Genomic DNA, 13,751 nt, shown 5'->3' with positions numbered 1-13,751 from the left:
GATTGCGAAAAATTAATAAACGAAGACATTTTGGTTTCATTCCATTCCACTCAGATTTTAACATTTTAAAAGAATATTATATTTATAACAAACTATAGAAAATATAATATTATTATATTCCAAAATATTTTAATTTCATCAATTCTCTTGCCTCGGTTTTACTGTAAGTTTCTCTTCTGCTGAAAAGGAATGTTTTTTCTGTGCCTAATAGTAAGGGCCTTTATATTATCTAAGATAATATAATAACATGTAACTGCCCCCATTCGATAATATTACAGGTTTATTCGTCTTTAAGCATTCTACGCAAATGATGGAATTTACTGAGTTCACGTCGATTTTCATAAATTGGGTGCACTGAATGCCTTCGTCTATGTAAATATCTAGATTTCAGAAAACTATTTTCATATACAAAATAACTCTTCACTTAACAGAGAACTCCATCGCTTGTAAAGAACTCGCTCAGACTGGCATCCAGTCAACTATCGAGAACAAGCGCGAAAGCGTCTACTATCAAAGCTACTAGCATATTAAAGCGCTGGTAGAAGCGAGACGTTCCGTAACCGCAGCCAAAGAGTTCCATAGCTAGTGCGTGTAAAGTCCGTCTCATACCCCGTGGGACAGTGGCATCTGCTGTATACGTCTAGGACTAGTAAAGTCAATTCCAGTATTCGCCGGGATATGAAGTGACAAACCATGTATTACGGTACCCCTTCTAAGATTGCCTAGAGCAGAATGATCTACTTCCTGCGCCTTCTCCTAACAGAAAGCTGACGATGATTTCTGTTTCCCGTATCGTCGAACAACTGTCGGGTTCTACGCCCAGGATAATCTTCTCCACCCACGTCCAAGTTTCCCTTCTATCTGCCTTCTATAATCAATTGTAACGGACTGTACTTATCTTTTCGGAATATGTGGCCGAAATAGGGTGATTTCCTGCGTTTCGCAAGGGTTAGATTTCCTGATACGACGGAGTACCGCCTCGTTGGTGACGTAGTCTAACCTTGTAATCTTGAACATTCTGCCATACAACCACATTTCAAAAGTCTGTAGTCGATTCATCGACGAAGCCTTTATGGTCAATATTCGACACCATAAAGAAGCACCATTATTACATAAAATTCCACGACATGCCAACGAGTTTCGAATCGGAGATCACGGTTGCACACCGGATGTTTTCAACTTCAGAAACACGCCTCTTGTAATGTAGATTCTAGTTTTGGTCTCTACATCCGGATCCCTCTCCTTTGTACCTGAAATGTGACATACTTTCAATCGCCCTGGGTGATAGATTACCTACTTACCAATTACCATAAATCTTGTTCTTGTAATGTTTAAGGCCAAACACCCTGCTTGCTTGTTGCTGATTATGATGGTGGTATATTTTCAATCCATGTGCTTCCTGACTAGCAAGGCTGCCTTTCCCTAATCTCAATAGTTCAGTAAAAGAATGGTTAAAATATAAGAGGAAGAAGCTAGTAGGAGACGCTGCTGTTATCAGTAGTGGTATAGCTGGTTACGCTGAATTCGCAAAAAAGGAGAGTATCGTTCCACGTTGTCCTATGAGCATCCTGAAGACTAGATGGTGTAGTCGTTGTGTATATTGTTTTAAGGGAACCGGGCTCAAATATGTCAATTTTCGTTTCTGAGCTTTAAAAAGTCTTCACTGAAGTGTTTGGTGTATCAATTATTGTGCTGAAGTTATATTTGAGGCAATAAAATTAAGTTTGAACATAACTCTGCACACTGAATATCATTCTGTGCCAGCTACCAATCAAGATTTTTTTGATATTCCGTAAGTCATATTTAAAAAACTTTGTAGTCTCTTAGACACTATATAGATCTGCTTGCGGAAGTAAATTTAATGAGATACTTTGAATAAGTCACGGAGGCCAGCTTGAAGAGCACTGAAACTTTTACAGAAAATTTCAGTTTACAACTAGGATATAGAAAAAATTCTCAACTCCTGTAAACAATAGGACAAAAATTTTACTTCAGCAGCTCAAAAAAGTTTTAAATATTATGTATGCATTCAATGTTTCTTTCGTCTTGTTTGAGGTATATCAGTTAAGGGAATTTTTTAACAATATTTTTAAATAATAATTTTATGATGTTGTTTCTGACACAAAGCAAGCATAGAAGCTTCATATTCTACCCAAATAATTATGAATGTATTCTGATTATATCAAAAGAACATTCAAGGAAATGCCTCTTTTAGTTTCTGAGATATGTAACTAAACAACGGAAGTTATATATTCCTATCTTTTCACACTTCCCGGTTCCCTTAAGAGGAAATAAATTTGAGTAACCATCCTCTATTAACACTAACCAGCAGAGGAAACAGAAAGAAGTCCGATTCTTCGAAGGACGAAGGTATCAGCAAAAGAAAGTGAAGGGGCACGAAGGGCGTGAAAAAGAAAGTTACCCTAGGTTCGCAAACCTAACACCACCGGGGTCAGAAAAGAACAAGAGTTGACCAAGGAATATCTGATAGGATAGATGAAAGTGAGGATTCTGGCACAATGTCAGGATTCAGCTAAAGGCCCCGAGCGCGCAAACTCACGCTCCCTAGGTGAGGGTATTCGCCCCTTACGACAGGCAGGAGATTCCATGGATATATTCTCACACTTCCACCTATTGGGGTAAAAAATGGTATTTATCTTTGTAATAAGAAATTACCAACGGCCATACCATGTTGAATACACCGGTTCTCGTCCGATCACCGCAGTTAAGCAACATTGGGCGTGGTCAGTACTTGGATGGGTGACCGCTTGGGAATACCACGTGCCGTTGGCTCAATTCCCTTTTCTGGACGAGGTACTGGTCATCCTCCCCAGTTGTACCCCCCGACCCAGAGTCTGAAGCTCCAGGACACTGCCCTTGAGGCGGTAGAGGTGGGATACCTCGCTCAGTCCGAGGGAAAAACCGACCCCGGAGGGTAAGCAGATTAAGAAGAAGAAGAAGAAATTAAGGAAACCTTCTTTGACAGCAATAACGTCGATCCTTTTCGAGCTACCGTGGGCTTTCAGATCTTCGCATACGAATCCAGCCTCCTTCAAAAATGTTGCCAGCAAGGATTTAATTATATGGTGTCGTGAGAATACTTTTTTTTTTTTACATTTTTCACAGCGTTATGCCCATCTTTGGAATGCAATAGAACTTATTTAGCTTATGTTGACTATTTTCTTCTCACAAAATCTCTTCATCTGGGCACTGATCCTCCGTTCTTCAGTCCATGATCTATTAGTCCTGGTATTCATTTTCTCAGCAAAATGATGGTTGAGATTAGCAGTCACGTCTTCGTGATGTATATCTCTTAATATTTATTACTGTGATCAGCTGCTCAGTGTACATAGTTGGCTAGGCGTTCACCTTCTGTGTTCAAGGTTGCGGAATTGAACCCCGATGCAGTCGTTTTTTTTTTTATTTTTCAGAGAGTATAAACACGCATGTTTCAGTTTATTAGTAAACTGACTGGTAATTTTAATTACTTTTCTTCTGAAAAGCGGAACACACTGAAATTATTATTATTCTCGGTGAGGAAAACAACGGGAAACTACCTCACTCCTCATTTCCCTAGTACGCCTCTTCAGTGGTGCCTAGGCCATCTATGACAGCTGTTGGCATAGCTGTGGAGGATCAAACCAGCCTTCGGGCTGAATACTCAACATACACATACATTATTATTATTATTATTATTATTATTATTATTATTATTATTATTATTATTATTATTATACGCATTTAATGTTTCTTCAATCCATTTCCTTGGCTAAATAGACAGCATTTTGGCCTTTGGTTCAGAGAACGCTGGGTTCGATACTCGGCCAGGCCAAGGTTTTGCGAATACTTAATTCCTCTAGTTCGGGGTCTGAGTGTTTGTGTTCGTCTTAATACACTTATCTGTATCTACGTACAACATACCTGGCGAGTTGGCCGTGCGGTTAGGAGCGCACAGCTGTGAGCTCGCATCCGGGAGATAGTGGGCTCGAACCCTGAAGATGGTTTTCCGTGGTTTTCCATTTTCACACCAGGCAAATGCTGGGGCTGTACCTTAATTAAGGCCACGGCCGCTTCCTTCCAATTCCTAGGCCTTTCCTATCCCATCGTCGCCATAAAACCTGTCTGTGTCGGTGCGACGTAAAGCAACTAGCAAAAAAACGTACAACATGCCGCACTGACAACCACCAGAGAAACATACAACACTGAAGATATCCCTCGACATAGGATTGGTGTTAGGAAGGATAATCAATCGTAAAACTCGGGAAATCCACATCAACGGATGACTCCCAATAGAATGGGGAAAGGTCAGTAAGAATGTTCCTTCAATTGGTATAGATTTTATGAGATGCTAGGATGTCATAACTTTTCAGAAAAAATGTAGCCTACTTCAAATTACCAGTCAGTTTACTAACACACTGAAAATGCGTGTTTATAGTCTCTGCAAAATCAAAAATCGACTGCATCTGGGTTCAGTTCTGCAACCTTGAACACAGAAGGTGAACGCCAAGTCAACAATGTACACTGCGCAGCTGCTCACAGTAATAAATATAAGAGATATACATCACGAAGACGTGAGTGTTAATCTCAACCAGCGTTTAAGGTTAAGTGCTATTTTGTGAGGTAAGGTTTCAAGATTACCGTTCAAACGTGTTTCAGGAGGTCATAAATCTTTATGAAAGGTTATTCAATAAACTGGAACTGAAAACTTCCGCATGAATGACCCGTCTGTGCTGCAAGTTGCTCTACACCCAACCTTCCTTCTGTAACTAGAGCTCTACGCGGATACACAAAATATTATCTGTATCCGCCCCACATCCGCATCCGCGAATGGTTATCCGCGGATATTGCAACTATGTAACTGTATTACACTCAAGGCATTGAAACGGACAGATATGTTAACACAATACAATTGGCCTGATACCTGACCTGCAGTGGCACGTTTACGAGGGATTTCCTCTAGCAATAGCTACCGAAATATTGAGCGGTTATTTTTCGGAACCTTTGTCCCTTCCTTCCACTAATTGCGGCCAGGAGCCAGTTAGGCTTAGGTCAGATTCACGGCTTTACCTGCATAAGAGATTGAAAGAGATTCCGAAGAACTATTAGGAGAAAGATGAGAGAAGCAAAGAAGTATGGATTAACGAGCATTAAAAGGAAATTTAAGATCACAGAAACGAGCATGACAGTTTCAATCTCACTACCTGGAAACAAATGAATGTGAAACTAGTCAACAATGAAAGAAAACTTGCTGTGGATAAAGAAGAGTAAGTAGAGGAGCCGTATAGGCGAAGTGACGTTTAAGCTACAGTTTTCTTATCATTGTACATGATACTGAGCAAATTGGCTACGCGGTTTGGGTCACGTAGCTGTCAGCTTGCTTTCGGAAGATAGTGGTTTTGAATCCCGCTGTCTGCAGCTCTCAAGATGGTTTTCCGTGGTTTCGCATTTTTACACCAGGCAAATGCTTAGGCTGTACCTTACTGTAATTAAGGCAACGGTCGCTTCCTTCCCAGTCCTATCCCTTTACTATCCCTCATCGTCCGGCTCCATATCCAAATGATTTACGAGATGGCCTTTGGTCCATGGCATCCCGGGTTCGATTTCCGGCTGGGTCGGTGATCTGAACGTTCATTGGTTAATTTCCTCTGACTCGTGGACTGGGTGTGTACATGCTATCGTCAGCATTAGAATTCATCATAGGTAGGACCCCTTCCCCGCCTATAGGCATCAATTTGAAAGACCTGCATCAGACCTCTACGGAGGCCATACGCTATGATTTATTATCCCACGATCGCGTCACCATAAGACCTGTCAGTGTCGGTGCGACATAAAACAAATAGTAAAAAACTAGCCATTGCCTTCGAAGTGACGTTTAAGCTACAGTCACTAGACACTGGTCACTAAACTAGCTACTATTACTAGACATGACCGCCGTCTTATCTTACCGTCGAAGTGACGTCTAAGTTACAGTGTATTTATCACTAGACATTGCCGCCAAAGAGCCGTCTAGGCTGCAGTTTCCTATCACTGAACATTGCCATCGAAGTGACATCAAAGCTACAGTTTACTTATCTCTATATAATGCCGTCAAAGTGATGTCTAAACTACAGTTTGCTATCACTGAATATTGCCGTCAAAGTGACATCAAAGCTACAGTTTACTTATCTCTATATATTGCCGTCAAAGTGATGTCTAAACTACAGTTTGCTATCACTGAATATTGCCGTCAAAGTGACATCAAAGCTACAGTTTACTTATCTCTATATATTGCCGTCGAAGTGATGTCTAAACTACAGTTTGCTATCACTGAATATTGACGTCAAAGTGACATCAAAGCTACATTTTACTTATCTCTATATATTGCCGTCAAAGTGTTGTCTAAACTACAGTTTGCTATCACTGAATATTGCCGTCAAAGTGGCGTTTAAGCTACAGTTGATCATTAGACATTGCCTTCGTCTAACATTACCGTCGAAGTGACGTCTAACTTACAGTTTACTGTCACGGAGGAATGTCCGGTTACTTTCGATCAGATAGCATAATTCTACATCGGAAATATTCATATCGTTTCCCTGTTTGAGAACTCCTGCATGTCGAAATATTTCTCTTAGAAGCCCAAAATACGACTGAAGGAAGGAGAAAAGGAAAAATCTCAAACAATATCAGAGTGACATCTTATTTTCCTCTGTTAGTTGTTTTACAAATTGCTTTACGTCGCACCGACACAGACAGGTCCTATGGCGACGATGGGATAGGAAAGGGCTAAGAGTGGGAAGGAAGAGGCGGTGGCCTTATTTAAAGCACAGCCCCGCGATTTTCCTGGTGTGTTAATGGGAAACCACGGAAAACTAACTTCAGGGCTGTCGATAGTAAGGTTCGAACCCACTATGTCCCGAATGCAAGCTCACAGCTGCGCGCCTCTCACCGCACGGCCCAACTCGCTCGGTGCTCTGTTAGTATTTAATATTGAGTGACTAATCGAGCAGGCGGAGATTATTTACTTTCAGCTTGAAGACATAATGGCCTTTTGTTTGTATTCAGCGTGTGGTTAATAGGTGGTGCTAAGCTGTAAATATGTAGGCGAGTTGAATGTCAGCTGTTTGCTCATTGTGAATACGGTTTCTTAGAACATACACATCTCAGTGAAGAGTGTAACGCATCTTTTTTAATCATAATCTCAACATTTGATTGTGTAATATAGAAGCTCATAAAGTAGCCTACAGATTTTTCACATCGATATAAGTGCAATATTATGATTTTCTCTGCAAACGTCAATGTTTGCCTCATATGTCGAACTTATCTCGGATTAGAGATACAAAAGTCGAAAGTAAGTTCAGTCCAATGTTTGTTTTGTTTTGTTTGTTTGTGTGTTTGTTTGTTTGTTTGTTTGTTTGTTTGTTTGTTTCAACATCACGGGAAACGCCTAAGCAGAATTTCTCGAAACTCGGCACTTAGGTTCAGCTGTAGTCAGCGTGTGCAGTAGGCTGCACATTATTGTATTAGTAGACAGTGGCGTAGCAATATTGAGGGGTCAAAACAGGACATGTCAATGTTTCCGTTCATTTTGCCGACATAAAAAGGGGTAGCAGCGAATTATCCATCACAATCCCTGGCATTATCATGTCTGTGTAGTGATGGTGGTGATTACTGTTTTAAGAGGAAGTACAACTAGGTAACCATCCTCTACCAGGTCTGTGTAGGCCTACCTTTAAATATAAGCTAGAACTTAAAATCAGGTAGTAGAAGATTTTATTAATTGTTCATGTGAACATCGAAGACTTCTTTGATACTCGAGTTTTCTTTCCAGGAATGCCAAAAAACCGAGCAAGTGGCGGTGCGGTTTGGGCCACGTAGCTGTCAACTTGCATTCGAAAGCTAGTGGATTCGAACCCCACTGTCGCCAGCCCTGAAGATGTTTTTTCGTGCCATTTTCACACCAGGCAAATGCTGGGGCTGTACCTTCCTTCCCACTCCTATCCTTGTCCTATCCCATCGTCGCCATAAGACCTATCTGTGTTGGTGCGACGTAAAGCAAACATAGGGAAAGACAATTCCAAGTTCTACCTCTCATTAATTTCTTTTACACTTTATATTCTATGCATTGTACGCCCGTAGCAACATAAATAAAACTGAAACTAGCAGACTGTGAACGCTGTGATATAGTAGTTTTAAAGTAGGCTACATGTCTAAATAAGATTACCAACAGATACAAGTCCTTAACCTACTACTTAGTCAGCAGTACCAATACACTAAAACGTTCTCACTAATCTGATCGGGTTATTTAATGATGATGATGCTTGTTGTTTAAAGGGGCCTAACATCTAAGGTCATCGGCCCCTAGGGTTATTTAATAAGGGCCGGGCTGAGTGGCTCAGACGGTTAAGGCGCTGGCCTTCTAACCCCAACTTGGCAGGTTCGATCCTGGCTCAGTCCGGTGGTATTTGAAAGTGCTCAAATACGACAGCCTCGTGTCGGTAGATTTACTGGCACGTAAAATAACTCCTGCGGGACTAAATTCCGGCACCTCGGCGTCTCCGAAGACCGTAAAAGTAGTTAGTGGGACGTAAAGCAAATAACATTAATATTATTATTATTATTTAATAAGTTATAACTTAATCATATGGTATTGCAGTAGAAACATTATGTGTTACTTGTATTTCCAGACATGAATTAGTTTTACAATTTTCACTCAACAAGACTGAACCTGAAATGTACTTTTCTGTCCGCAGCTGCGCCGTTCGAAGTAAGCAGTTCAAGAGAAAAACGTCAGTATCCTGGTGGGTGGCCGGGAGTGCTGCCCATAGGTCCTTGTTTTACGAGTAAAGGCGTACTGGGACGCTGTACAAGTTTCCGGCAGTGTTACCCCTACTTCAAACTTCCCGAACTCAACAATTGGGAAACATGGATCCTCGGAATGTACGATACCTGCAGCTACTTCACAGCCACGGGCAGACAGGTGAATAACAAACATACAACTGAATAAAAAATATATTAATATAAATTAATGACTTACATCGAAATTATGAGGACATTGTTAATCTTATCGGATTTCATCGTGTAAATACAGATATGCGAACATTATTTTAATTCTGAAATAGAAAATTAGAAAGTTTTATTTTCTCTCGACATTTGAAGTCAAATATTGGACTCGAATAATGCTAAGAAAATGACATTTCATTGTAAAACTGCATATTCTCATCAATAAGGAAGACTGTTCGGCAATAAGTTATCAAACTTAGGTGACCGACTTTCAGCGCGTATTTCACTGGTGAATGTTTTCAGGTTCAAGATAAGGTACAGACTCTCGAACTACCGTCCGAGGATATAGTGACGGTGAGGGGGCTGAGATGTAAGGGGGAAGCGCGCTGGTGGACGGTTTCGGGGAGGGGTGGGGGTGGGGGGAGGAAGTGTGCGGGAAGAGGCTTTCACGTGGGCAAAGTCCATAGCAGTGTAGCAGTAAATAGCACGCGCCAGCCAAATCTCCATGGTTGCATACAATAAAATTACATAATAATTTATGACCTTGTTTTCCCTATTAAGAAGAAAAATAATAAATAATTCTATTGAAATGTAACATTTGAGACCAGGAATTTTGATTCGAATTGGGCGTCTGATTTGCATCCCGCGTTTTGTGACGGCTGGCAGCACTGAATTAGTTTGTTTTCGCGTGGAAGACCTGAATGAGTACTAGTCAGTAGCAAAAGAAGAATTGTTGGAAAAAGTACTATGGACGCCATCCCCCCCCCCCCCGGTCCTGAGAATTCTCCAGCCGCCACTGAAAGTAATGTTACTGTATTTCAATCAAAGTTTACTGCGAAGTAGCCTATTATATAAATATAATGGTATACAGTACTGAATTATAATGGTGTATGGCCTCCGGAGAGGCCTGCTGAAGATCTTTTGAGGTGACACCTATGGGCGACATGTGCGCCTATGATAATGGAGCCCTACTTACGATGAATACTAATGTATTCTAAGATGAACCAGAGGAAGTAACCAATGAAATTAACATCTCCGACCTAACTGGGAATTGAAATCGGGACTCCTTCCAGTTATCCATGGACTCGGACGGATAAATAAGATCTATGTATGGCAATAAAGGGAAAATAACGAAATTCTCAGCCACTCCTCATATTAATCGAAGGAGGAGGATAGGATCTCCAGGTCCTCGAAGAATGAGAGTATCCAACCAACGACAGGAATAGGGTATGAAAGATGAAGAGCACCGGTGAAGTGTTGGTGGTGGTGATTATTGTTTTAAGAGCAAGTACAACTAGGCAACCATTCTCTCTTAGGCTCTTATCTCTAATCAAAAAAGAAAAAGAAAGAGATCAAACCCTTCGAAGAAAGAAAAGAAAGCGAAAGGCCACAAAGGACGTAGAAGTGAACGACTCCCCAGGCCTCACAAAACCTATTAACATCGGGAGCGGAAGACAACAAGCATGGCGGAAGTACCGTAAGTAGAAGCAATATCATACACATCTAAAGGCCAACAACGCACGCCTCCCCAAGATGAGAGCACCAGGAAGTTCACGTTTTAGTCTCCCTTACGACAGGCAAAGGATACCTTAGATGCATTAGAGAGGTAGACCAATTACAGAGAAGCCCGTAGATCATGTAATAATAATAATAATAATAATAATAATAATAATAATAATAATCGCTTAAAAAGTAAATTTACTCTCCCTTTTCAAACAAGAACTTTGTAGTCACTTGAACAGAAGAATAGGAAATTCCCGTTTGCTGAGAAAGACATCGACGGGATCATCTATAGTTTCTTCTGCGAATATTGCACGTGACTGTACACGCTTTATCGTGAATACTTCTCCTTTTACGAAATTGATTTACAAATCAGTGAATCGAACTTAGACTTCGAGGCTGAATCTCTCTTGAAACAATCTCCGTACAACATGAGCCGATTCTGTATGCATGTACGAATCGTAAATAAATACTCTTTAAGGCAGCTATATTAACTACGGAATTTTATAGCTCATTCCACGTTAAGAAAACAGTATTGCTCTTATGGACCTACAAGGAGTGAACACATCCCCTCTTAGGATATTATACTGTACTTTGTAATGTATTATGAAAGACAGATAAAACGGATGAGACATTTTTGCCCTGAGTTATTAAAATAACTATATAACATTTTCTTTTTCATAAATACATTTCTAGGGAAACACAATGGCTGGAGCAGTCATCGCTTAGTTGCCTTCCTTCATTTTCCTTCTTCTATGTTGCTCTGGTACAAGCCTCGTGTAGTCCCTCACCCTGTGATCAGTCGGAAGCTCACTTCTGTTGTGAAGACATCTACAGTATTTATTAGTTGTGTGTGTGTGTTTTTAGGCTTTACATCAGTGCGTACTTTTCTTGTGTTGAGTGAGAGTTATGCGATAAAACTTACGTGTGTCATTTCTTCCTTTAACATTAATACTGTGATCTTTTGTAGAGTCATCTATAGTAGGTATTTATTTGTTGCATCGGTTTTTCTAGCCTTTAATGCCTGAAGAAATTTATTAAACGCAATTAAAAGCATCCGTGAACACTCGAGCCCATAGCAATTATTTGTCTATTTTCTCCCTCAATTTGCCTTGCATTTCAATACTGAGGTTTTTTGTGTGCCGTCGTTTACCTCCGATTCTGCACAAACCAAAAGTAGCCCCTGTAAACCCCCCGTCCCCTAGCTCACAAAAATAATTTGCAGCTTAGTTTCTTCCGCTTTTTTGTCTTGAACTTAAATACTAAATTTCACAAATTTATGTGACGTCGTTTCCCCGTGATGGTGCTGAACAGAGCCCATTAGAGCAAGACTGTTTTCTTAACATGGAATGAGCTATAAGAACATTTTATTAGACTGCACTGCTCTTAGTGTTACCCGAGAAACGTCGTTTCTCATGTAAAGTCCGGGTTGGGGAGTTTTCATTATAGAAGGCCAGACTTAAGGAACCAGACTACTGTCTCAGTTTAATACTCATCATTAAATTCCTCTCTCCAGATTGTTATGAAATAAAATAATCTAATAGATATTATAAAGTGAGTTGGCTATGTGGTTCAAGGTGTGTAGCTGTTAGCTTCGATTTGAGAGATGGTGGTTCCGAACCGCACGGTTGGCAGCCCTGAACAAGGTTTTCCATGATTTCCCATTTTCATACCAGGTAAATGCAGTCCACAGTCGCCTCTTTCCAAATTCTAAACATATCATAACCCATCGTTGCCATAAGACGACTTGATGCGACGTAAACAGTGGCGAAGCGTGCTAGTATCCACTGTTACCACTGGTAACAGTTTGAAAATATAAAAATCGAATATTATTTAATATTCATATTTAATATTTTTGTTTCTTCACCTGAATGTGTCGCGAGAACTCTATTGTAGCAGTTTACCACCGTCAAATCTGAGCGAGAGGCTGTTACCACTCCATGCAGTGGTTACGCTTTGAATCTCTTCTAACAACTAGGCGAGTATTACTCCGCCTGCGCTAAGCAAAGCCCCTTTCCCCTCGACACTGAGATGTATCCTAGTACGTTCTCCGGTCGTGTTACCACAGTGGAAAGTGGAAACAAAAGCTTATAACGTCGGTGCTGAGCTGTTCCGTCCGTTCGTTCCGCCGTGCTCAACAGTGTATTGTTATATTATTGTGTTGTTTTCTATTATAATACGATGTGACTTCTCTTGTTAAAGTATGAATTTATATTTGATTTATGTTAGCTAAGGACTGCACAACGTATTAAACATTAAAATGAGTGCTCTCGCTTCCACCTCGAAAATAATTGAGTTGGCGGGCCCAGAATGTTCATGTATAATAGAAAGCTTAATGAACACGCCATTTTCGCTAAGAACTTTTGAAGAAAAGAAATGCATAATTGAAAAAGGTAGACCCACGCCTTGTCTTAAAAATTTATTCAAGGAATCGGAAAGAACAGTACGATATTTTCATGACTCGTGTTACATAAATCTGGACTGGGTATGTGGTTGTGCAAAAATGAATAAACTGTACTGTTGACCATGTATTCTATTTTCCTCAGAAAATCATGATTGGAATAAAGACGGTGTGGACAATTTAGATAGTTTCAGAGCTTTAAAGAGACGCCATGAGGTGTCTCAAGCAGACATCAACGCTGTTGCTGATATGATTCAGTTCGGAAGGTCCATAATAGAGTTCTGTTTGAGTACAGCTTACAGAAAGAAAATTGACGAGCATAATAAGCTAGTAAAAAATAACAGATATATTGTCGGCACATTAATAGATACTGTGTGTTTTCTTTTAAAGCAAGGATTACCTTTCAGGAGTCATCGAGAAACTGAAGAATCCGATAACAGAGGTAATTACAGGGAGTTACTAGCTAAGAAAGATGACGTATTTCGGCACCACTTAGAAACATCTACAGTTTTCTCAGGACTTTCATCTGATATACAAAGCCATAGCTACTTTTACGACCGGCAAAATTAAAGACGAGGTTAAGAAAGCAAACTTTATTTCCGTTATTTTGGATGAAAATACAGACGTTTCTAACAGGGCACAACTCTCGGCTGTATTTAGATATGTTAGTCCCGAAGGCGAAATTCAAGAGAGATTTTTGATATTCAGTGATGTAAGCGGTGGCCGTTCTGCTGTTTCTCTCTCTAAACATCTCTTTGGAGTGTTACAAGAATTTCAGTGCGGTGAAAAGTTAGTAGTAGAAACATTTGATGGCGCAGCATGATGGTAGGACAGCACAGTGGGTTGCAGAAGTTAGTCAGGGATAAATATG

The 13,751-nt window shown here is 40.3% G+C and overlaps 1 protein-coding gene and 1 non-coding gene across 2 annotated transcripts in view; both read left to right on the top strand.

The window, feature by feature from the left end:
- The first annotated feature begins 2,674 nt into the window (after positions 1-2,674).
- LOC136872838 (5S ribosomal RNA) lies at positions 2,675-2,793 on the top strand. The gene has a single exon (XR_010860003.2). It is a non-coding gene; the product is annotated as a 5S ribosomal RNA (ribosomal RNA).
- Positions 2,794-7,220: 4,427 nt separating this feature from the next.
- The window catches only part of l(2)k05911 (lethal (2) k05911), a 28,992-nt gene continuing 22,461 nt past the window's right edge, over positions 7,221-13,751 (top strand). Inside the window, exons 1-2 of the mRNA XM_067146202.2 lie at positions 7,221-7,327; positions 8,730-8,956. Of these exons, the coding sequence (XP_067002303.2) occupies positions 7,288-7,327; positions 8,730-8,956 (267 nt within the window). The 5' untranslated portion in view covers positions 7,221-7,287. The remainder of the gene's footprint in view (positions 7,328-8,729; positions 8,957-13,751) is intronic.

Source organism: Anabrus simplex, chromosome 4 (assembly GCF_040414725.1).
Source record: "Anabrus simplex isolate iqAnaSimp1 chromosome 4, ASM4041472v1, whole genome shotgun sequence".
Taxonomy (NCBI): Eukaryota; Metazoa; Arthropoda; class Insecta; order Orthoptera; family Tettigoniidae; genus Anabrus; species Anabrus simplex.
This window is presented reverse-complemented; position numbering and strand designations above follow the sequence as displayed.